At 41.1% G+C, this 25,740-nt stretch overlaps 1 protein-coding gene across 1 annotated transcript in view; it reads right to left on the bottom strand.

Annotated features, from left to right (window-relative positions):
- The window catches only part of KCNG2 (potassium voltage-gated channel modifier subfamily G member 2), a 58,810-nt gene that overhangs the window by 15,935 nt on the left and 17,135 nt on the right, over nt 1–25,740 (bottom strand). The window contains exon 2 of the mRNA XM_064443742.1: nt 7,768–8,591. Coding sequence (XP_064299812.1) covers nt 7,768–8,523 — 756 coding nt within the window. The 5' untranslated portion in view covers nt 8,524–8,591. The remainder of the gene's footprint in view (nt 1–7,767; nt 8,592–25,740) is intronic.

Here is a 25,740-nt window from a genome sequence, read left to right as displayed (position 1 = left end):
ACAAGCACAGTTCCCAGTAAAATGATCAAAGGACATGATGAACACTTCTTGGTATTTGCAAAGAACATTTTGCCATTAGTCTTATATTTGCAAATTCCATGGGAGTCAGATGAAAGATGCACACCACTGAAAAAACCCACACAACATTTAAGGTTTAGATTGAGCAGTGCGGAGGTTCTCAACTCCTTGATTTTAAATCTGTGTGTGACCCACAGAAGCAACATCACTTTTGTCTTTCAAACCTCATCACTTTCAATTGCTTTCAGACAAACCTGAGCTGTCTGAAAGGCAACATGCGCAGCAAATTTCTCTGACCATCAGATTGGAGCTGGTGATGACGCAGGCTTGCACTGCAGAACTTTGCAGCTACTTCTCCATTTTGGACTCTAAGGATTTCATACAGTAATAGCATCTTGCATGAGCTAAGTTGGTCTCACTTAAAAAAAAATTTCCTTGCTTAGAAACCTAGCTCACAGCCTGAGGCATGAGGAATGTGCCTATGTACCTGAACAGCAGCGTTGGATGCAATTTTTACTTCTGTTATGATGATGGTCTTAGATGTTGTATTTAAGACATTCTGTCCCAAAGCATTCACAGTCTAAGTGCAGGACTAGAACTACATGAGGCAGACTGAGCACATAAACAACAAAGCAAACTTTTGCTTATTGCTGATGACTAAAGCTGTGGGTAAAGGATGCTCTCAAAGCTTGTAATTTGGACTGTGTGTTACCATTTTGATTTAAGTACCATCTGAGCAGAAAACCTACTTTAAGCCTATGAAAGGAAAAAATAAGAAACACCTAACTTTCAGTTAAAATACAGCTCTGCAGTGCTGCAAGTCCTACATCCCTTAATCAAGGGCATGTGAATGTGAAAGTGAACATGAATCTCATGCGTCTACAGGAACTTCCTTGTGAACACTGTTGTAGAAAAGGCAGGTGAGAATTGCTACTGAGTCATTTCATCTCTCCCTGGCCTCCAGCCAGCTGTGGCCTGACCTGGCCAAAGCAAACACAAAATGCAAACTAGCAACGTAGGGGACAAGTACATCAGTAGATCGGTTCAGATGCCATAACTGGTAATATTGTTACAGCGCATGGTTTTTGCATTTAAACAGCAGAGCTGAGAGAATGGTATGACGAATTCTCAGATGATCCCCAGGGAAATTAGTTAGTCCAATTCCCCAAGATCCTTTTTATAAAAAGTCACCCTCGGTGCCTGTATACTATAAATAGTTATCTGTAATACCAGCAGGGAGATTTCTTTAAATACATGTTTTATGTTGACTGTGTTGTAATTTCTAGAACAGTTTATTCCACAAAGAAAAGAAAAACACAAACTGCAATTTTATTAAGACTTTCATTCACGAAAACAAACCATCACATAAACATGTGGCTCTAAGTTAAAATCAAGACGGTCTCAGTATCACATGCAGAAAAACAGCTGAACAGTCACAAAAGAGAGGAAGTGCTAAAAATGAGCTCTCCAGTAATGAAAAGCTTAATTCCAGAGTCTCAGGCAGAGTGCCATCTCAGGATAGAAAGCACCAACAATAACAACTGGCTTACTCCTTTACACTACTTTTCACTGAAATAAGTAAATGGTTTAATGTAAAAATGACAGTTTTCCCCACCCAGAAGTACCACAAAACTGCAAGAGTTTTGAGACAAGATGATATAATTCATTCAACAAAATGTTTGCTATGTCTGACACCCTGAGGCCCTGAATACTTATATTTCTTCCTATTTAGCTACCCATTTAGATTACAGACCTAAACAAATCATTAGTTATAACCACAGAATGGTTGAGGTTGGATGGGACCTCTGGAGGTCATCTGATCCAGCCCCTTCCACCCGCTCAAACAGGGCCACCTAGTTGGACAGGACCCTGTCCAGACAGCTTCTGACTAACTCCAAAGATGGAGATGCCACACCACCCTGGGCAACTTGTGCTAGTGCTCAGTCACCATCACAGTGAGAATGTGTTTCCTGATGTTCAGATGGCACCTCCTGTGTTTGTGCCCATTGCCTCTGGTCCTGTCATTGGGCACCACTAAGAGCCTGACTCTGTCCCCTTTGCACCCTCCCTTCAGATATTTATACACACTGATGAGATCCCCCCAGAGCCTTTTCTACTCCAGGCTAAACAGTCACAGCTCTCTCAGACTTTCCTCATATGTGAGGTGCTCCAGTCCCTTCATTCTTCGTGGCCCTTCATTGGACTGTCTCCAGTATGCCCATATCACTCCTGCACTGGGGAGCCCAGAACTGGACACAGCACTCCAGGTGTGGCCTCAGCAGTGCTGAGCAGAGGGGGAGGATTGCCCCCCTCAACCCGGCTGGCAATACATTGCCTAATGCAGCCCAGGATACTGATAGCTGCCTTTGCCACAAGGGCATGTTGCTGGCTCATGGTAAATTTGGTACCTGCCAGGACCCCCACGTCCTATTCTGCCAAGCTGCTTTCCAGCTGGATGGCTCCCAGCATACACTGGTGCATGGGGTTCTTCCTCGCCAGGTGCAGGACCCTGCATTTCTCCTTGCTGAACTTCCTGAGGTTCCTGTCAGCCCATTTCTCCAGCCTGTTGAGGTTGTTGGGGGTGGCAACACGACCCTCTGGCCTATCAGTCGCCCATCCAAAGTTTATGTCATCAGCAAAATTGCTGAGGGTACACTCTGCTCCATCCTCCAGATCACTAATGAAGATCTTGAACAGGACTGGACCCATTATGGACCCCTGGGGTACACCACTACTTACAGGCTGCCAACTAGACTCTGTGTCACTGATCACCACCCTCTGGGCCTGGCCATTCAGCCAGTTTTCAACCCACCTCGCTGCTCATCCAGCCCCAACATCAACTTGTCTGTGAAAAGCTGTTGAGAATCATTATACAAGACCCTCTTAATCTTGTATGAAATTATTTTTTGTGTACTTTTGTGAAATGAAATCTTTAGTCACAAGATTGTTTAAAACACACATTCACAATTTATCTATTCCCCATCCTCAGCAATATGAAAGTTGAAGCACAGTGTGTAAATTAAGCTTAGAAGGTTAAATAGTTTCAGGCTTCTTTATGAGCTATTATTAACTTCATTATTTATGAGTCTCTCTCTTTGTTGTAATGTTCTTCAGCTGAAGGTTATTGAACTGTAACTTCCTATCACAGCATCTTTAATTAGACTAGCTTTTACCAATATGTTAGAAAGCACAAGTGAAGAAGGAAGTACTCTCTGATCATCTTCTCCTGTTTTACACCGTGATACCAGAAATGATTGAGCTCAATGGGACTCGGGCATATAAACGCTTTTGTGAATCATGACAAAATGCTTGATATTAATCTCTGAGTTCACCACCTTTTTTCTGTGATAAGGAAGACTGTCTAAGAAAAGAAACAAGCCTTCTTCTTCAGATAGAAACGGTGGCCATTTCTGTTTTCACCAAGGAAAAAATGAAGAGTCTAGTATGATGACCATCTGGCTTTCATTTGAATCTCTCAATGTCTTTTGGTTGTTCCTTTCTTACTGTGTTGTTAAAGCCTTTGCTGTAATGTATCCCCAACTACTTTAAGACTCCTGTGATGTATTAGCTGCTTTTCTTGAGTCACTCGATACCTGCCATTTGTTTAGAGGGTTGAGAAGCCCACTTAAAGGTATCATATGCCTAAAATGCCTTAAGGATACTGTATGCCTCTGGCTATTTTTATCTCTTGGAGATCATTTTTGTGGTGGTCTTGAAAGAACTCAGTGCCTGAGGGCTCTTGCTATGATTTTGTCTCAGCAGTATTTTGCCTTAAGAGGGGACTTTTCACTATTAAATTTAGACCTCGCATATAGATCTCCCACTCTGAAAATTTTGAAATTAAAAACTTAATTATTTCTTTGTTACTTTACATGGAAGAATCTGGCTCCCTTCACAGGTTCATTTTCTTTATAAATTTGAAGTGTCCCTTTCCTGAAATTTCCAGAAGGAGCTATTATGCATGTTACTGGATTGGTGTTTTTTATTTAATTTAATCAGTACATAAAAGCTAAATGAGAAAAAAAATTTACAAGATAAAAGATATGTCCTAGCTTGGTAAGTAAAAAGTAGTTTAGGATCTGATTCTGTTAGCTTTATTCATAATTGTGCAGCATCTGAAATACATGATACTACTTCCAAAAAAAAGTAACACTCAAGCTGAATCAGGGTGACCATTAGCAAGAAAGAGACAGCTACAGTACACAGGAACACCATCCTTCCCACTCCTGCTAAACCACTGGGGATTGCCACTGTCATCTAGAACATCTGGAGCAGTTAATAAAGCTAACAAAATGTATGACTGATTCTTGTTCTGTATTTTAAAAGAGATAGGCAGGCATCTAAAACAATTTCCTCACCCATTTGGTAATTACTTTTAACTTTTAGGGTCCCACACTTACATCTGTGAGGTCACTTACACCTCTGCAGGACACCACTGGGTGTAACAGCTGGTCCATTGAGATGACATTAAAGGAAAAATTGCTCTCCAGCATGTTTTTTTTATGATTGGCTTCTCTCTCTTTCCCTGAAGCAGTAACAGGACAGATAAGTGGCACATAAAATTTTTGTTTTCTGGAAAATGCCAGCTCACGGAAAAGACCACTGCTTGTTAGCCAGAGCACCTATGACAGCTCTGACATGGAACCCTAACAACAGTAATGCCAGCCAGATAGCCTGGAAAACGTACCCACCAAGTATGGTGCGCCCTTGAAATAATACTTACTGTTTGTTCCTCAGCCAGGAGGGATGCATATACATTTTCTGCTTGTTAGGTGACTGCGAAACCAGACCAAAGAGCTATCCTTGGGCACAAATTTTAAATTAGGTACTAGGGATACAGCTCGGGATGATTAACATGACTTTGAATTCACTTCTCTCCACACCTGTTATTTGATGAGCTGCATTGGCTTGCTAAGCCATGTACAGATGACATGCAACCTAGGTCTCTGATCCTACAAGCAATTCCATGTGGACAAATGCCTGACTCCTTGCCCAGCCTTCCTCAAGCTGAAGAGATCTGCATGGGTGTTTACATCCATTTGTGCAGGACCAAAATCAGCCACTGCCTATGACTCCTGGCATGACTAATTACAACTCAAACAGGGTGTTGACCTGTGTTGATTCGGCAGTAGGTGAAGAACATTGGGGATGAACAAAGCTATGTAAGAAGTGACCCTTCTCCTGTCTCCTGTGCTAGAAAACCACCTTTGTCTCAAACAAAATACCTATTTCCACTCTGTCCACAGACCTTCCCTGTGCAAAGGGCAGAACAAAGCCTATTTGCAGGAGCTCTGTGCTTTTAGAATGTAAGGCACAGAAAAACATCAGATCATTTATTCTGATGTCCTCTGTATTGCAAGCATTTCACCTTTGTAACTTGAAGTGAAATCAGTAATTTACTTTTGATTGGAGTGTGTTTAGCTGAAGGCTACCTTCCAGAAGGGCACTGAGCTTTGAACTCAAAACATCAAAAAATGCAAAATCCACTAATTCTCTTCCTAGTCTGCCCCAGTAATTAATCACTGTGGTATTAAATATCAGCATCTAGCTTCCCATATGAATTTTTCAGGATCTAGTTTATAACCATGGATCCTCTCCCTGCTTAATTTAAAGGTCTTTTAGATGATACAGTTCTCCTCCCCCCATTAAAAAAACACTTATTTGCTTAATACACTCACCTTCCTTTCAATAATCTAAATATACTGAAATGTTCAAGTTTTTTATTGTATGACATTTTCTCCAGATGTCTAATATTTATAGGTTTTTTCACACTCTCTGCTTTTTCAAAACACCATTTAAAAATATGAACGTGAGAACTGACTGCAGTGTTCTAGTGTCAGTCTCACCAATGCTGCATACAGACACAAAATAATATTCCAGCTTCTAGTCACTACTCTCTAGCTTAGATATTCAAGGATCACATTAACCCTTCTGACTCTGTGCTGCAACAGGAACTTACATTCAGTTGCTTGTACCTTAAATCCTCTGCTTTTGCAAGAGCAAGTCTGCATTCATCTTTATTGTAAAACTTTGCATTCGACTATGAAAATGTGCTCCTTCTAATGGCCTCAGCTTACCAAGAAATCCAGGCTTCTCTCATATGCTTGCTCTATTCTCATTATTACCCTGTTCCACCAAACAAATACTATTAGCCTATTAGTATGAATCCCTATTTATGTTGCATTATTAATAAAAATAAAAGGTACCTAAACTCTGGTAATTCTGAAAGCAGCTGTTCTGCTCTCACTTAAATCCAGTATCATCTAAACACTAAATACATCTCAGTTTTCAACAATAAAATATCACTTGTGCTTAAAATTCCAGCATACTGGAGCACTGTTGGTTAATTACAGTAAAAGGCATGTGTTTTGGAAATTATCTTTTTTTAAAAAAATTATTAGGACAACATAGTTTTAACTAGTACCCAGTATTACTATCCTTAAATTTTAGATCATAAAAAGCATTTAAAACAAAGATCTTATATTAAATCAAATATCAAGCAACACACCAAATGTTTCATCTTTTTTCCTGGCTGCTACTGAATGAGTTTGATTCCAAATCAAACAACTCAGTTGGTATCTAACCTGAGCATACCTCGCAAGCAAAGGGTGGGTTTAACTGCACATGAGGTACTCAGTCAAACGCAGGGGGTCTCTCTGGAGTTGCTGGACCCATTTTCCATCAGCATGTTTATTACTTTCAATGTTACCAAACAGTAAATGCTTCCTGTCAGGTAATGACCACTCTCTCTTCTGCTAGTGACTGTGAGCTATGAGATATTCAGCACCTGGGAGACAGCACACAAGAAGGGTTTTTCTTTTGGGAGAGCTTAGCCTTCATCTGAGAGGCAGAACTTGACGGGGTGAAGTACTGTCTTAGTAGCTGAAGTTCGCAATCACATTTAATGACTGTGGGGCTGGAAAATAAGCCCAAACATTTAGTGTCAAGCTTGGATTTGAGTAAAACTAAGGAGGCCATGAACTCTTTGAAAAGTTCCCACCCCACAAACCCCTTAGATTCCATCTCAGCACATATTTAATGACAATGTGAATGTCCTCCTCTATCTTCAGATGAGCTCTCACTGGCCTACATACAGCTAATCCTAGGAAACTGAGCTGCTTGCACAAACAAGGGACTAAACCCTTAGGAAATCTGTTGAACTAAAGAATAAACAAAATATCCATAAGACACGATTTTTCAAGGGCACGAAACATCCACAGCTTACACTTGAGAACACTAAGCATGTCTGAAAATTGGGACATTTGCTTTGTTTCTGCAGATGAATTGCTGCCTCAGCTTCCCTGCCCTTTACCTCACCTATAGCATCAAAATATTTTAGATGTGGCTTTTACAGTGGGGTACTGAGAGTTCATACAAAGTGGTAAGTTAAAGTACCTTTAAGGAAAACTGATCTCTCAGCTCTTCACCTAACTTCAAAACATTAAGCCTCAAGCAAGGCTGATTTTTATACTCGCTAGTTTGTCATCTGGTTAGAGATGTCAGAAAACAAATCTGTTGGGTAAAGCTGGTGTGAACTGGCAAAGCTGTGCTGGCAAGGCAGAGTTTGGCCCAATCTTCCCCCACTATTAAGTGACATAATGTTTTCTGTGCTCTACCCTGGCCAGCCCTCCACATCATAAATACTGAACACAATACCTGCATGATTGCTGGAGTGACTTTGCCTGTCACCTTCACCTTGAGGAGACAACAATGGAAAACACGCTTTACTCTGAGAAAAGCTGCACTCACCCGATCTTCTTCTTCTCTGACATCTGGCATGGTGCTGATGCAGAGGCTGACTGCAGTGATGGCAACAAAAGAGACTGAAATACAAGCAAAGATCTTTCCTGGGATCCCTGAGTGGGGATTCTCCACCATATCCCTGAGCTTTCGCATGCACAAACTCAATCGGCTATTGTCCTGGAAGGCACATTGCGTAGTTTCACTAAATACCATCTCCCCTTCATACAGCCTGGCCTCAGCTGCCTCCTCCTCTTTCTGTCGCAATCTCTTTTTACAGCACCACTCCAGGTGGTCCTCTTCTATCCCCCAGTACACAAGCTCCTCCTGAAAAGAAAGAGCACACATCTCCCTGAGAAGCCTCAGCTTCCCAGCTGTCAGGAAAGTCATGATCGTCCTGAAGGCACTAGGATTACGGTCAAAAAAAAATTCATTGCAGCTAACATCATAATCATCGCAGATGTTCATGATCTCATCATAATTGTTGCAAGATTTTAGCTTCCCAAGCCTGGTCAAGGGGCAGTTCTCCAAGGTGGTCCATGGAACTTTGTATTTAATACCACCTACGTTGATGATCACAAACCTGGTCCGGTCATCCAGGCGGGCTAAGCAGCACAAGTCTTCCCCAGGGTGAAGAAGTTTGGCCTTTTTGTAGAAGAATCCTTTCTTGGTTTGCACTTCACATAGGTTTTCCAAGTTATTGAAGGAGTAGGAGCTGAACTCAGGATCTGCATTCCCAGTGAGCAATGCCATTTTGTGATACATTTGTTGAGTCCATGGGGAGGTCAAGGTTACTCTAACAAACTCATCTGGAGCTTGACTGGAGAGTCAGTCTGTAAAACAGAATTTTAAAATTGCAATAAAACTAGGGTGTTGCTAGATGAAAAACAATCCTATCCTCTCAATCCCAAGAAACTTTTCTTCATGGCATTTTTTTCCCCTTATTACTTTAGGACTGTCTTTGCTTGATAGTTGCTTGGGGAAAGCACTTAAACTGCAATAAGGTCAGAAGCCACATTGATACTTCTAGAGGGTTTAGTCAGTGAATGAACAGAAACAAAACCAGCGTATTACCATTTTCAGATATTTCTTCTCTAGAGGTTCAAGCTATATCCTGGAAATCAATGGATACTGGAAGGGAAAATGGGTCCTTTGGATAAATGGCTATTTACATTTTAGCAACTTAATGAAGAAACTTAGTTGCAAATGTTTTTTTTTATTATTTTGGCCCCTCTACATAATGTTTCTATTATAGCATGAGGATAAAATGGATACCTACAGTACAGTCAGAAACATGATCACAGCATTACTGGTAATTCCTAACTTAAACCCACCAAGCTTGCTTAGGTACCAACAGCAATGAGTATGTGGGAGCTGAGAATCCAGCCTGAAGCCAGCATCCAAGCAGGTCTGGGTGCTCGAGCACAAAGTGTGTGCTACCAAGATTCACTTGCCACCGGTACCTCAACTAACTGGATTAAAGCTATATTGGGCTTATCTACCTGAACAGCCCCACTTCTAAAAGGCAGAAAAGCTTTTGTTCTCATGCTGTGGGGTGCCTGCCATCCAGGCTAGTGACATGTCCTGCAGGGAAGTGCCCATCCTGGGTCTCAGCATGCCCAGGACCCCAGAGCTGCTGGAGGCTCTGATGTTGTTTTGACTGCGGGAGGTGGACAGGGTGCCCAGCAGCTCTGAAATGGGAGAGCAAACCTAAGAATGAAGCAGAGCTGGAAGCGACCTGCTTGTCCTCTTACAGATCTCCTGAACGCACTTTTTCACCTGCCACATTGCTTCCCCACTTTCTTTAGAGCGCTCCACCCAGGTTCTCCAAAGCTGTCTCTCCAAAGCAGTACTAGGATGTCTTGAAATGCTACTATGTAATCACATTAGTGAATCACCCAAAACCTCCTGAATTGCTCAAATATGAAGTAAGAAACAAGAAATCGTCATAGGACTGTTGGGACTCCACACAGAAGACCTGGACTGAGAATGAATGCAGTGATGGGGAACAATCTTAAACTGGGGGTGTAGGAACCTTACAAGTTGACAAAAGACAGTAGAAAAAGCTGAGTTGTGAATGATAGCCTGATGTTATTCACAACAGGTTGATAACCACGAGGCAGTAACTCCATAATTTATAAGCAACATCTCCAGTTCCCTTTGAATCTCATGCCTCAGCCTGGAGAGAACACCAAACAAGTGGATGCTAGGAAATACTGGAGAGCACACGCATTCAAACACATTCCCAGAGCACCATATTCCTTTATCCATAATCAACTCACTAACTCTTAACTCATTAGACTTAGTCAAAACAACCTCCAACAGAAAGTGGCGAATAGTCGCTAATCACAGCCCTGAGTCACCCCCAAAATAGTCTTACCAACCACACTCAAACAACCGAATCACAGCAATAGCAGTGGTACTCCTGCTTCCATGCTTCTGTGAGGATCCAGCCACTGAATTTTAGAAAGGCATGTATGGTGGATATTTGTAAAAAGTCAGAGAAAGACTGGCCTACATACAAAAAACCTGAAGTCACCTAAAGATATGATGTCCAAATCTCTCCAATTTCAATTTGGGCAAAAAAATTGTTTAAACATCTGTTTATACAGGGCAACATGATCAACAAAGAAAAGTTCCTTCCTCTGGCTAAGGGCCAGTAAAGGGTAAGAGGCAGCAATATGCGTTCTGAGAAATGGGTGCTTTTACAGCACAGGCTCAAGTGCAGCTGGGGTTGCAAATACCATTACTGTCACAATGAGAGCGCACTGTCAGCACGGCATATGCTTTAAGGATTTAGTCTCTTGTTGCTTCTTGTTGGTAAGATAAAATATTCACTGCCACTACTCAGGGCACTGCACTTTTGTTTTCATGCCTCACTTGTTACACAAGTCAAATACAAAAAGTAGTTTACATTGTTTTGACATCAAGGCCAGGATTTGCTTTTCTCCTCTTCCCCATGTAGCAGATTGTTGCATAAAGAGGGCAGACACATTTCACAGAATTATTGTGAATCTAATCTTACATGCGCTTCTACTTTCTTCCAAGAAGCAGCTAACTCCATGTGAAAACCTGTAAGCATGTTGTTTATTACAAAATCTCTGAATTACAGAAAGTTAGTCTTTTATTTTGTGGATATAAAATGATGTTGATTAAACATAAAGCTTAAGGAAGCACTATTTTTTTTTTTTGTATCATCAGTGGATAAATAGAAAGTGATAACAGAACTAGTTACAGATAGTATTGGCTTTGGTTTAGCAGGTTGATTCTGGACAGTACTGGGAGCTTCAGATGCTGGAGTTTAGTTACTAAAATGAATTTTCTGACCTCATACTTCAAGATCCCAGAATCCATAGTATACATTATTAGTATACAGTATTTGTTTTGGAAATCTCAGCTAAAAAGATAAGCATGTGAAGAGAGTTGTACCTCTGTGAGGTGGTTGCCCTAGACCAGGGCTCAAATGTCAGTGGAACAGCATGGAAAGGCTTGCTGTGCCACTTTAACTGTCCTACAGAAAAACAGACTACATCACTGTGAGCTCCCGATTTGGCATCTATCCTGAGAAGTAAAATAAGCCTGGAAGGCCTGTTTCTGATCTTATGTGCATGGAATGTATCATGACCTTCACTGAATATTAAAGGGTGTTTCAAAATTATGTGGGTCTTAAAATACTCACCACATGCCAAGGTTATCTAATGTACGCACATGCCTACAGTAAAGCATCCCATTGAAGATTAACTTTAAAAGCCAATACTTCCAGAAACGATACTACATTATCATCCAGTTGGCATTTCTACCATTTAATCTGACACATGGGTGCAAGAAAGACTATTAAAACACAGTCTGTAATAAGCTGCCCATTGCAGGGACACAGGACAGAATTCGACTCTATATTTGTTGTTCATAATTTTTAAGTGCTGTGGGAGAAATGCTGTATAAATGCTTCAGTTTGATGATCATACGCAGGGTGGGTCATACATATTGTGGATTCTTTTCTTTTTTAAATAGAGTCAAACAATTTTTATTCACTAACAAGTACTTTCTTTGGCCATCTATGTATGCATATGTGTGCGTCCACGCACATACACAAGTTCAGCTGAATTCTGTCAACAGCAGACAGTTGAGATCTTTAAAATACAGGTATTTCTCTTCAAAGATTTTAAAGATTAAATAAATGTCAGAAGCATACGACTGCTTCATATTCTCCATTTTGTTGAATTATTTTCTCAATGGAGAGGGGGCTGTTTCCCTGCTTATTGCTTTTTACCTCGCCTGCTCCTGTCACTGTTCTTCACATGCACATCATCCCATTTTATCAGTATCATTGCATCTAAGTCAAATATGGTTTTGTATATGGCTCCACTGGTCTCAGCTTGCCTGAATAGGGATGAAAAATGGGGATGAAAAAGCATTCCTGGCAACAGGCTGGCCAGCCTGGTGAGGAGAGCTTTAAATCAGTGATGATGGGGAGGAAGCAGTGGGTGGCATGGCCAGGGGAGACTTCGTGATCAGTAGAGGGCTGAAGGGTGACCACATCAAGCATATGCACATAAATGAGGGTACGCCTACAGCAAAGTGTTATGGACAGAGCGCTTATAATCTTTTCTGGGAAATCATCATGACTAGGTGCCTCTGAAGTGCCTGTACACTAATGCATGCAGCCAGGGGAGCAGACAGGAAGAATTCAGAGGTCTGTGTGCACCTGCACACAAGAAACTGGTACTATGAGGGTGGTCAAACACTGGAACAGGATGCCAAGAGAGGCCATGGAGTCTCCATCTTTGGGGATGTTCAAAACCTATCTGGACACTGTCCTGAGTAACTTGATCTAGCTGACCCCGCTTTGAACAGTGGGGGTTAAACTAGATGAACTTTGGAGGTCCTTTCCTACCTCAACTACTCTGTGATTTTGTGAACATTCTCTTTTTAACTGCTGCTTTAAGTTACAAAGTACTGAAGGTTTACACTTGTACTACAGTAGCAAGAGGAAGCCATGAGGCTTTTTAGTAATTAATGTTTTAAGATTTTCCTCGTGAAATGAAACATACTTTGACAGAGAACAAGTTAGTGTGTCATAATTTAAAGCCACAGACATGAAACATAGATTAGGATGACCACAAGATGTTTTCTCTCAAGTCCAATGAGAGCTGAGTCATTCTGCAGTGCTTAGCCATTTCCAGTCAGAGACATGCTGGAACCTGACATTGCTGCTTAGGACCAAAGCAATTCCCAATTCTTACTATGACATGATTGATAATTTACAACATGCACGATTATTTTAGTAGTAAAGCTTACATATGCAATTGACCATACATTGGTGGTATTACAGCTAACGCTTTGGATGAAGAGGTTCAGAAGATCCAGGTTATTCTTGTACTTACTACATTTCAGTAGAACCTGGACTCCTAGTTATGCGTCTCTGCCAGGAACTGTGGAAACATGAAGAGAGGAGAGCACCTATCCATAAGACTTATAAAATACAGAAGAGATGGGCTGGATCCAATAGACAGGGTTTGTTGTGTTTTTTTTTTAAAAAAAAAAAGGGAAAATGAGACTGGGAGGATATGGAAAAAAAAAAACAGGCAGAGCTTAGCAAAAAGTCAGACTCTTCACTTGATTCAGTTGAATGCACTTCTGAGTTTTATGTCCACACTGAACATGAATATGGCTCCCTAGATACTCCTTATCATAGAATCATAGAATCATTTACATTGGAAAAGACCATTAAGATCATCAAGTCCAACTGTAAACCTAATACTACCAAGTCCACCACTAAACCATGTCCCTAAAACACCCTATCTACACGTCTTTTAAATACCTCCAGGGCTGGTGACTCAACCACTTCCCTGGGCAGCCTGTTCCAGTGCTTGACAACCCTTTTGGTAAAGAACTTTTTCCCAATATCCAATCTAAACCTCCCCTGGTGCAACTCGAGGCTGTTTCTTCTTGTCCTATTGCTTGTTACCCAGGAAAAGACACTAACACCTACCTCACTACAACCTCCTTTCAGGTAGCTGTAGAGAGCAATAAGGTCTTTATAACTTAGAGACCCAGCCTCCTTTTCTCCAGACTGAACAACCCCAGCTCCCTCAGCTGCTCTTCATAAAACTTGTTCTCCAGACTCTTCACCAGCTTCATTGCCCTCCCCTGGACATGCGCCAGCACCTCAATGTTCTTCTTGTACTGAGGGGCCCAAAACTGAACACAATATTTGAGGTGTGGCCTCACTAGTGCCGAGTACAGGGGGATGATCACTTCCCTACTCCTGCTGGCCACACGAAAAAGCAGGCTGTGATAGTCTAGTTAGGGTACAACACGATCCAACTCTGCCGCTTCTTGCCCTCAGGTTAACACATTTAGACCTGACACAAGCATCTTTGCATGACCTGATGCTTTCCCATGCAGACAAAGCACGCAACTTCAAAGGCTGCATTATGCTACCTCTGGCAACTGTGCCATGTCTATATTCAGAATCTCTTGCTAAGGGAATCATTCAGCATGTGTCCAAGCAGAACCAAAGTACACACCAAGATGTATGGGGTGAGGTTGACAGGGGACTACAACTTGGAGACAAATTGGGAAGAGTTCAACCACAGCTATACAATGCCAAGACTTTCAACCTCAGCACTCCAATCTATGTTAAAGCATCATTATACAAAGCTATGAACAGTATTTCTCTCACACTTTGCTTCAAATTTTTGTTTCAAGTTTTCTAAGCATGTGTTTACCCCACCAAGCACAACAGGGGTCTGAACTCTGCCTGTTGCTTTGCTACTTTTTTCATGAAAGTGTTGTTTCAAGGAATTAAAGTGAGACTAAGTCACAGTTGTTAAACCAGAAGCATCACAGCATTCTTCTGCAAGCTCTCTGAAGTAGTCAGTGCTGAAAGCAATTTTGAAAATAGTCTAGATTTTTAAAATCATGAAGTTATGTAAATACAACCTGTTTGCTGTATATATTTTGCCAGCTTCACTCTCAAAATGTTCAAGAAAAAAATATAAATGAAAATTAGATCAGAGTAAAACTGCTATAATCTGTAAAAGGATACACTGCAGAGGGCAAAGGGCAGTTAGGTTCCTTTCACACAGAGTACTTTCCATGTAACCCCCAAAAGTTGAATTTACCATATTTCTGTATTTATTGTCAGTAAACTTCAATATCCCTAACCCCTTAAGCCAACGTAATTCCCACTAACAAAAGGCAATAGTCCAAGAAGTTGAAAAGGTACTAGAATTTTGAACAAGTCCTTTTGCCCATTTCTTCATCAGAAATACAGGAGGAGAGATACAATCTTAAACACCTAGGTGAAATGTCCCCTTCTAACAGAGAAAGGCAGGCTCCTTATATAGTAGTGGAGCAAAATAGCTAAGATAGGCTTCTCCAGAGAGTATTTTGGGGCTACGAGGAGAATGCTGCATCATTCAGTCCAACAAGAAGCCCAGGAAGAGTCATGCCAAAACGGAGGTTGCAAAATTCAGCACGTGAGGCTGGACATCGTTTGCATACTCTGAATGTACATTTTCCTTAATAGTTTCATTAATTTAGTGGAGGAAAAAAGGAGTAGTTTTCTTCTCTGAACATCCCTCATCACATTTATGCCACGCTATATAATTAGCTGAAACAATTCAATTTGTTAAATAAACAAATCAAATTAACTTGACTCAACACTAATTATTCTGACATGCATCCATAGCCATTTGTCTCCATTAGGCAGATTACGAGTTATCTAGCATTACTGCACTGCCAGAGCTGTAGAGTGAAAGTATTAACACTGTGACACCTTTAAGAAATCAGAGATTGGTCCAACTACCTACCTGAATATATGGGATCCCTACCTGTATCTTCATAGCACAAAACCACCTTTTTCTGCACTCCCACAAGCTTTCAGTGCCTATTTATCTTTCTACCCTAAACAGAATTTAACTATTGATTCTATGAAGCTATTTGCACACTTCAACTGCGTGCAGACAAAGGCAGCCATGCTAGATTAAGGACAGACAGAAGAAGCACTGCTTGCTTTTGCATTCTCCCCAGAATTACAGAATTCTGTCCAAGCTAGTGATCTTCAAGATTTCACAAAAGTCCTAAAACACAGAGTGCTTTCATGGTGTCCTTCACTAAGTGGAACTATCTGTATCCTGAGCAAAAAAAACCCCACCAGAGCCTGTAAGGTTTAGGCAAATCCTACAAGGATTAGGCAGAAAAGGCTTTCCTCACAGAATTATTATTACTTACAATAAAATACAAAGCATCATGTTAAAACCATGCTTTTTTGTTTGTTTGTTTAGGTGTGTTAACCCTCATTTAGTTACAAGAAAAACACATATTTCCAAGATGTGCTTTCATAATCAGTTTGTATTTCCTGAATATCTGAACAGAGACAGCAGATATGCACAAAGCAAGCGATGGGGTAAAGGGAAAAACAGACTTCAGACCAGGAGCTATACTTTAACCAGAGCCTGAGGAGATTAGACTGCATGTGGAGCTTTGTTTGATCCAGTTCTTGTTAACTGCAAACATGGATCAAGCATAGAGTCTCGGGAGCATAAAATTAAAACATGTTCTGTCTGCACTTGCTTGGTCAGTGACTGAACCATGCTAACAGGGTACCTTTGACCCTGAATACTGGCAGCCACTAGGTGGTGAAGTTTTTACCCTTCCATGAATCACACACAAGTTTATTTTAGGAGCCTTAACGGTTAATATTTTTAGTATCCTGTTTAATCAACCAGTCTAAGAGACTCAGATGTGGTACTAAACTTTGCTACTCATGATGGAGTTAGTTGCCAATCTGAAGTATTTCCTTCCCTGTCCTTAGAGTGCTGTATTCCAGAATAAGCAATCTTTAAAATACGGTTTTAAAAATATCTGCTCCAGTCATGATTATGCACCCACAGCTGGCCTAAGGTACAATGTGAATGGCACTATCAAATGCAAAAGTGACAGACTGTGTAGTATGTTAAAACAGCATTGTTAATTCCTCTCACTCAGGAAATCAAACAGATTGTCTCATTTCTGTTGCCAAAATTCTGGAAACGTGAAAATCCAAATGAGTTATGGTGTATTTGCAAATTACAGAATTATCGTTCAGGTGTTCCAGTGGATCTGCAGATCATTGCAGGGGGGAAATGCAATTTTTTGCATAAGCCCTGCTCCCTCTCTAACACTGATACCAGTATCTTTTATTCCTGATTTACCCTTCTGGATTTTTGCAATTCTATACTTAGCAGCTTCCCACCTAGATGATTAATATGCTTGATTTAGTACAAAATGTAGCAACTAGATTTCTGACTGGAAATAAAAAGGTTTGACTGTGTGATGCCACTCTTGGCACAGTTTCACAGTCGGATGTTCATGATGATTTGTTGGGGCACTTTTCCTAATAAACGGATGGGTGTACCTGTCCTCATGTCTCTTTTGGGACCATTCACAGCTTTGTATGAATGGCTGTTAGATATACGTGCTCGAATATGATAGGACAAGAGGAAACAGTCTCAAGTTGCACCAGGGGAGGTTTAGATTGGATATTAGGAAAAAGTTCTTTACCAAAAGGGTTGTCAAGCACTGGTACTGACTGCCCAGGGAAGTGGTTGAGTCACCATCTCTGGAGGTATTTAAAAGATGTGTAGATGTGGCGCTTAGGGACATGGTTTAGTGGTGGACTGGGCAGTGCTAGGTTTGCAGTTGGACTTGATCTTAATGGTCTTTTCCAATGTAAATGATTCTATGATTCTATGAATAAATGCTTTTATAAAGTGCTCATAGGTTTTAAATGTAGTCGAGGCTTTTTAATTTCTACATTAAATTCTTTGCAGAGAAGACAAATTTTATTCGTATACAGAGGCATTTTTCTCCTTTTGTTGGCTTTAATTAGTTACCACTGGATTTTACGCATTTTCATTGGTTTTTTACATATGACATTTTTGCTCTTGTGTCAGTTGTGCATTGACTTCAAAAATACTCACATCTCTCTTTAAAGACAAGTCTACTTTGAAATTCAACATGATACTAGTTAATTATTAACATAATTGCATAGAATACATTTTAGTTTTAGACTCTGAAGACTGTATACTTAATCCATGGTTGCAGTTAACAGGAACTGGATCAAATAAAACTCACGTGCAGTCTAACCTCCTCAGGCTCTGGTTAAGCATAGCTCCTGGTCTGAAGTCTGTTCACTTTAGCCCATTGCTCACTTTGTGCATACCTGGTGTCTCCGTTCAGATATTTAGGAAATAGGAACTGATGATGAAAGCACATTTTACAAATGTATGAGGGTTAATACATCTAAAAAAATAAAGCATGGTTTTAACATGATGCTCTGTTCTTTATTGTAAGCAATAATAATTCTGTGGGGAAAAATTTTTCTGCCTGATCTTTGCAGGCTCTGCTAATTTTTTATTGCTTAGGATACAGCTAGTTACCTTCACTGAAATGAGTATAAAAGCACTCCAAATTTTAAGACATTGTGAACTCCTCAAATTAAGCCATTTGAGCATGGTGCCAAATCAGCATAGAGACAAAATGGGCAAGATAGGGATAACACACAGATGTTTCAAACTGAACCCACCCCATGATAATCCATATCACAGTCTACTCTTTCTACTGTAGCAAGACCCCCTCTCAAGGAAGAGAAGAGGGGAGAGAAATGGAGATTCATGAGGCAAGGGGACTGTAATCCTACTGCTCTCCTTTCTCTGACTGCTACGAGTGCAGAGTTGCACAGACAAAACAGAACACAGGCCAGAGAAGGGACAGTGAAAAGAGTGGGATGGAAGAGAAATACCACATCCAATTCAAGCATAGGTGAGATGGAAAAGAAACACAGAAAGTAAAACAAAAGCAAGGGTGATTATGATAAGTCTTCATTTTGATGTCAAAACATTACAATACACAAATGGCTTCCTTTGTCACAGGGAGGTATACACACCTTCTGATTTCAGACACGTATTTCAGTAGCCTAATATTAGAGTGACCAGTTTGTGTGTAGTCAGTGGGAAGCAATCTCTCAGCTTACGTGCTCAGAAACGTGATTTTGGGGAAGTCACTGTCTGAACATTGCCTCTATGTCTTGGCCTGCATTCTTAATTCTGACTCCTAAACTAAATGCCTACAGCTATACAGCATAAGGATTACACTGAGAACTTGTCCAATTAGCCTCAGCTTTTCATTCTAGCCCAGGTACAGACAACTTATATTATGGACACCACAAAAAGGATTGCGGCAAATCAAGAGATCTAGTCCTGCAGCAGAAATCGTTCAGTATCAGGCGACCAAAAGCTACCACCAGAACAGTGTCCATTCTTCCAGCTACAGTTGGTAGGTTCAAGACAAGAGGTAGGCTTTGTCAGAGGGGAAGAGAAAGCAGAAACAGGGGAGAAAAAATGATAACCTGAAGCCTTGATAAGACACCTGACATTTGACATATCTGCCACTAGGGTCCTACCAAAGCAGCCCATTCACCTCAGTGCTCTGTTTTGCTGAATGACAACTTGCTATGGAAATTATCACATCTGTCTGACAAACACAGACCCCAGGGACTTTCAATCCACTCTTCTGTGGCAGCACTCCAGTGTATCTGATAGAGATATCATGCATACTTGGTCTTAGCACTCGCTCCAGTCTCTGCATTGCATGTTTGGACGCATGCTTCCGAAATGCGGGGTCTCAATTCCCTATCCAGAAGCACTAGGTTTGCACTGACTCACATTGGGGCTGGAAAGAAGTCAGGACTGGAAGAAGGTTCCCAGACCCAAATGTGCTTAGGTAGCAGGATGAGATGCCATGAAACGGTAAGCCCTTCCCTCCTCGAAATCCTGGCTGAAAGAGCAGGGAACCTTAGAACACATTTTTAAAAAAGGGAAGAAGGAAGAAAGGAGCAGATAAACTCTCCAGAAAGTATGTGCACTTGAAATCCTATGCTGTCTGGGGAGCTGGAAGGGAACTCAAACAGCTTCAGGCAGACAGGACCTGCCAGATCCCAGTCCACAGGAAAAACAAGAAGCTGGAGCTGACAGATCTGCTCCTCCACTTGCCTTAACTCATCCATATTTGACCCTGCCTTATGTCCTTGACCTGAATGAAGTTTTCCCAGTTTTTCTTCCCCTTCATCCCATTTCTGTTTATCCGCTTCACGGTACCTATCCCTTTCGCCTTCCCTTCCCTCCCACACTTCTTTCCCAGCAATCATTCTCAAGTGACTTGTGAGAATATTTTTTGCTGTGAGCAGATTATACCTCCTCCCCCTCCACAAAAAAGCAACAAATGAAGACAGTAATTAGATGCTGTCCAACCACTCAACATCTGACAAAGTGAAAACCAACGTCCATGGAACACACAGCAGGTATAAGTTCTACTAAACACCACTTCAAGGAAGCCAGCTCAGAAGAAAAAAAGCTAGGTGGAAGCCTTTGCAGCTTGGCAGACTGTACATACGCCAGTTAAGCCACCTATGCTAGGCACATGCCTGCAACAGGAGCAAACTTGTTTTTAAATGTTACCACTGCCCTTTGAGGTAACAGACCCCAGGTACTAAGGGAGTGAAATTTCAAGCAGTTGAAACCATCGATACACTACCAAATCATTATTTTAACCTTGATATCTGCATGCTCATATGCTACACATGCGCACCAGCTGAATCTTGTCAACATCAAAAAAATCTGGGATTAGACTCCTTTGTCTCCAAGCTCACTGCTCAGTTCTGCCTTGTTTGTCCCAATAACCCTACCCATACTTGCAGGGACATGCATATTTTAGCACAAGATAAAGAAGGCTGCAGTTTCAGAGCTCTTGAATGGGGTGACCTTTAAACAGAAAGGGGGTTCTTAACTTCGTGGCATGATGCCACACACTGAGCACTGGGAATAATGACAAAAGGCTAGTAACTGCTGCTTGATGCGGCGAACATTGCCTGTCCTACCCCCTGTGGGCAGAATTCAGGAAACCTGTCCTCCAGACAAGTTTTAAATGAAGAGGCGCTCCAGATCTTGCCCTGTATGCAAGCCACATTTCCACAATGAACAAGGTTCCCTGCTTGAAGCAGGAAGCTCCCAGAGCCCTTCACTTTTATTCTGCGCAGTCTTTACCCAGGAACATCTACGTTTTGCAGCTTTCAGGTGTGGCGAACTGGACATACTGCAGCAGCTTGAAGTAAATTAAAAATTTAAAATTTTTGCTGAATTAAATATGAAAATTAATAATATAACTAGCAAAGTACAACTCATGCACTTATATTAATTTCAGCACAAAATTATGCTTTGAATCGTCATTCAATTTCTTGGCATCATCTATTCTGAATTCCTCCTAGACAGATGTCTGTGGTGGCAACATCAGCCTTCCCAACAAATGCTGACAGGACAAAGCCAGACCTTCTGGGTAGGAGCATTGATGCATTTGGCTCCTGGAAAGGCAGGAGGTGGTTTGGATTTTTCCCTCAAAGAGGTGACAGCAGAGGTCACAGCTTGGGGTTACAGATGCATTCCCCCATTCTTGCCCTGCTATTGAAGAGGATGAACATGAACCAACATAGTCTAAGGCATCTCTGTAATTTCTCTCACCAGCAACCCACTTCACCCTACCCTGAACTGCCATTGCTGTATTCAGTAGAGAAACCCTTACGTTCACTAAAAATGCTTGGTCACTTAAAGCATCATCTGATAATGTTATCAGAATTCAGTTTTAATGTTTAATAATGAATCGAAAGGATTAGAAAACTTGGCACTTTCTCTAATGCAATTATTTCAGTTAGCTCCCAGAGCAAGGGTGTTCGCATTTTTAAGACTTTGTTGTCCATAAATTTATACTTTCAATGGACTTATCTACGCAATGCAGTGGCAATGAATGGGTTCCACTGTGAACATGATGGCTTTAAAATCAAGCAAAATATGACTGACCCAGTTACATGCAATATCTTCAGCAATCATGCTGAAACCTTCAAAAATCACCTCCCCTTTCAAAAACACCAGGACAGATACAAGAGGTAGGCTGACAGGCTAATTAATCATGTGTGCAATAGATGAAAACATTTCACTGACATCTTGCTGGAGAACACTGGTAGACCAGGGGTCAGGAACACACACTCTGATGTGATGTGTCCAGAGAACTGCTTCAGCGACAGAAATGTGAGAAGCTCAGTTCAGCCGTCCCTCCTGTACAGAAGTTTTGACCCAATAGGTTTATATAAACCAGTGAATGACACGGGCTCTTGGGGCAATGAAAGCAGGTAGGAAAATAGTATCAACATTAAGAAAACAGTCCAGGCCTTTGGGTGATGCTCAGGGTAGTTATTTATTTACTAACTGTTTTTGCAATTGGGCTAGCAAATGAACAGTTCATGCTCTCCACAAAAAAAAGCTCTCCTCTGCTTAGAGCTCCGTCAGCTTCTGCCGGATTATGACCATTGTTCTACTTGCAATGCCAGCAGATACATAGAAACTTCGGGATAAAATACAGCTATGGAGTTCATTTTACAGCATGACTACTACTGACGGGGTTTTGTTTCTGAGCAGTTATTTTCATGCTGCAAAAGGACATGTTGTTACTCATAAAGCATACATTATTCTGCAAGTGCTACAAACAATAAATCACTCTGCCAGATCCCAGTATCTCTGGCACACTCTGAGCCTGCTGGTTTCTTCCCCTATGTTTTCATGCTTTAAATCTTATTACCATCAGAAAGATGACCAGGAATTTCAAGCTACTTTAGTTCATTGCCACCCAGCCTTCCCCTTCCGTGATTATGGCTCCTTGAGGTGCACTGTCTGTGGCCCTCATGAGTTAAAAATGGAAAATCAGGAGGTAATTAACTCGAGGACTTTGTTCAGGAGGTGCATAAGACTTCACTACAGCACCAGGGCTCATTCAGGGTTGCCAGTGGATTGGCTTTTTCACTTGTTTCTAACTTCCCACTGCCAAGTTCATATTGCATAGCTCTGTAGAAGTAGGCTTATTACGTGCTGCTGTGTAGACATACAAACAGGCTTTACATCAGCAGAAGCAGTATAACCACACAAAACAATTTACCCCATCTGGGTTACATTGGGTATCTGTGCAGAATGGACACTCTGAGTGCCTGCCATGATGACTTCGCTCACAACTAGATCTACAAAGGGTAACAGGCCTGTGGCAACTCCGTTATCAGTGGAAAGGAGGAAGGTGACCAAGATGGTGATCTGGGCCAGTAGAGTTGAGGAAGTCGCTCCTGTAAGTTCCCTTTGCCCACTCTGCAACTCCAGGATGCTTGCTCCTTCTTTATTCCACCTTCCCCTGATGGGCCATCATAGTAGCTAGCCAGTGCATTAGGCAGCCAAAAGCATATGTATGACTATTTCACTTAAAACAATGCAAAGCTGCTCTAATTTTCTTGTGTTGCCAGAAACTCCAATGGGCTCTCAAAGAAGCTGGAGACTGACAAGTGTAGGAATGATTTCGCACATCTTTTCTTTTCAGACTACGCTTCCTGACTTCCAGAGGAGGCTTCCTAGAAGGTGTTCTGCAGTTGAAAAGCTGGTCTAACTCATCATGTCATGGTTGCTGGAGCACTGCATTACCGGCATTGTGTGGAAGAAAAGCTTGATGTTTGGCTAAATGAGAAAGGTAACAGAGTTTCATAGGTACTAACAAAAAGCTAGGCTCCAGCTCAATTTCAAGTCTGTAATGGCTTGTCCACTAAAGAATCTAGAGCCTGGTCTCTAGACAGACCCTTTCCTCTTCCTCCATAATTACAGCACTGAGCAGAAGTCATTTCTAAGGCACAAGGCTCGTGAGCTCAACAGCTCTGTGATAGCTGTATCATGCAATACAACAGAACATGCCAGATTTAGCTACCTCAATTTTACTTATCCTAGGGCATTACTTCCAAACAGAACTTCATTATTTTATTATTGTTTTCTTGCTAACAACCAACCTCTACTGTTAGCACAAAAGAGCCATTGGAGAAACATGCACAAAAATATCTCATGCTCTCTCCTCCTGAAAATTTTCAATAAATTTTCAATAAAATGTCAATAAATAACATCTCATAAAATATGAATTCATATCCCATTTGCTTTCTCATCAAGTAAAAGTAAACATGGATATCAGCATCTAAAAATCTCAATAAAGATCAGTAAATAAGTAGCTAACAGCTACTAAATGAGGATGCTTGAAAGGAAAGCATGTAATCTGATTTGTACTGCATAATTCTTTTTGTATTATTTATTTTACACTTTAAATGACCTCATTTTGTTTAATGCATTCAGCAGTCTCAGTAGCTCACTCTGACACAGAACCATTTAGCTTAAGCTCTGATGAAGCAGCTGCTCTCCAGTTCATTCACTCCCCTTCCCAACAAGAAAGTTTGCTCTCCAGACTCAATCCCATACAACTACATGAAATAAGTATTTGGCTGCTGAATACTTCTATACCCTGACGGGAACTTGCAGCTCCATTTGGTCTCAGAAACGCTGTGCTGAAGCATATCACCATACTCCACAAACCCTAGCTTCAACTGAGTCAACAGAAATTGAAGTGGCAATGGAAACTGACTCCTAGAGAGATCAATCCTCAGGCTTTTGAGGGGCTGGAGCAGAGGGGACCCCTGGGAAGGCCTGCTAGACAGAACTGGTCAGCAGGAAAGATCCTACCAATGCTATACCGTGAGTCCAGTTCATAGTATTAATTTCTGTGTCTCTGTAGGCATTATAGGGATGTTTTTGTGGCTGTAAAGGATAGTGTCATGATCTAGAAGGGAAACAAAGTGTGAAATAAATATGAGACATGAGCAAACACAGATGGGTTTATAGAAAGAGAGTGGGAGAGAGAAAACACTTAGCTAAGCCTCTTGTGGTCAACAAAGAAATGTAAATTGTATGGTTTTCAGATAAAATATGATAATGAACTAAGATCATTTGGTTTTATGTTTACAACAACTAATAAGTCAAAAAGAAATATGTAACTTTCTGAAACATTGTGAAGGAAGAGGAGGAGTGAAGGATAAAAGGATTTGAATAGAGACAAATATGGTATAAAACTGATACTTCATTATTTTAGAGCCTAATCCAAGCATATGCTGAATCCCTTCACTTTTCATTTAAGTTAGCAAGTGTCAAGCAGCTTGTAAGAAGCTCCCTACCTCTCTCAGAGTCAGGATCCTAGTCTGCAATATCACCTAAGAAAGCCATTACCAAGTAAATGCATAACTGGTACTAAGATCATGCTTAAATATATCACAGAATATGTAAACACTCTTCTATAAAATTTTGTATTTTCCCCCAATATATATCCCATATATATATATGTATGTATGTGTATATATATTCCTATGAACAGGCAGGAAAATGACAGACATGAGATCTGAGACACGAAATGCTTGTGGGTCTGCAAGCACAGCCCTCAGGAGTGCAGGACCAGGAAGCGGCACCAAGGGTCAAATCAGTTTCCAGTGGAAACAAGGAGCTCGAACCCTGCACAGAGAACCTGCACAGAGGTACCTAGTGCAATCTGAGACACCCTGGGATATCTGAGGATGGCAGATGTGCCACAATGGCAACAGCTGGATGCCAAGCAAGACGTGCTAGTGCACATTTTTGGGCAACCAAAGCTGTCCTAAGCAAGCTGGGTCCTTTAGGTCCTTTGAAAATGTCTGCACACAGAGCCTTTGGGGATTTATTTTTAATTTCTTGGCAGCAACAAAAGATCCTCCATATTCATAATTTTTAAAGTATGGCACTCTTACATCAAAAGTCAGCACTGCATTTCAACTGATCTCTCCATGGAGATAAGATACTGAAACAGCAGAAGTGCTGTTAAAAAAAAATCAATGGATTTCTACTGTGTTGTGGTGCATGTAAACCTGAAACGTCCTGTAATTAAAGTTAAGCACTATTCTGGAAGAAGCTTTCCATAGGATTCACATTAGGCTGCTATATTTATTACTAAATGCTTCCTCTTTTATCTAAGCTGAACACGGTCAACAATTTGTATTATGGAGCATAAGCCCTT

This window comes from Phalacrocorax carbo, chromosome 2 (assembly GCF_963921805.1).
Source record: "Phalacrocorax carbo chromosome 2, bPhaCar2.1, whole genome shotgun sequence".
Lineage (NCBI taxonomy): Eukaryota > Metazoa > Chordata > Aves > Suliformes > Phalacrocoracidae > Phalacrocorax > Phalacrocorax carbo.
The sequence above is the reverse complement of the archived record's forward strand: the minus strand, read 5'-3'. Positions and strand labels throughout refer to the sequence as shown.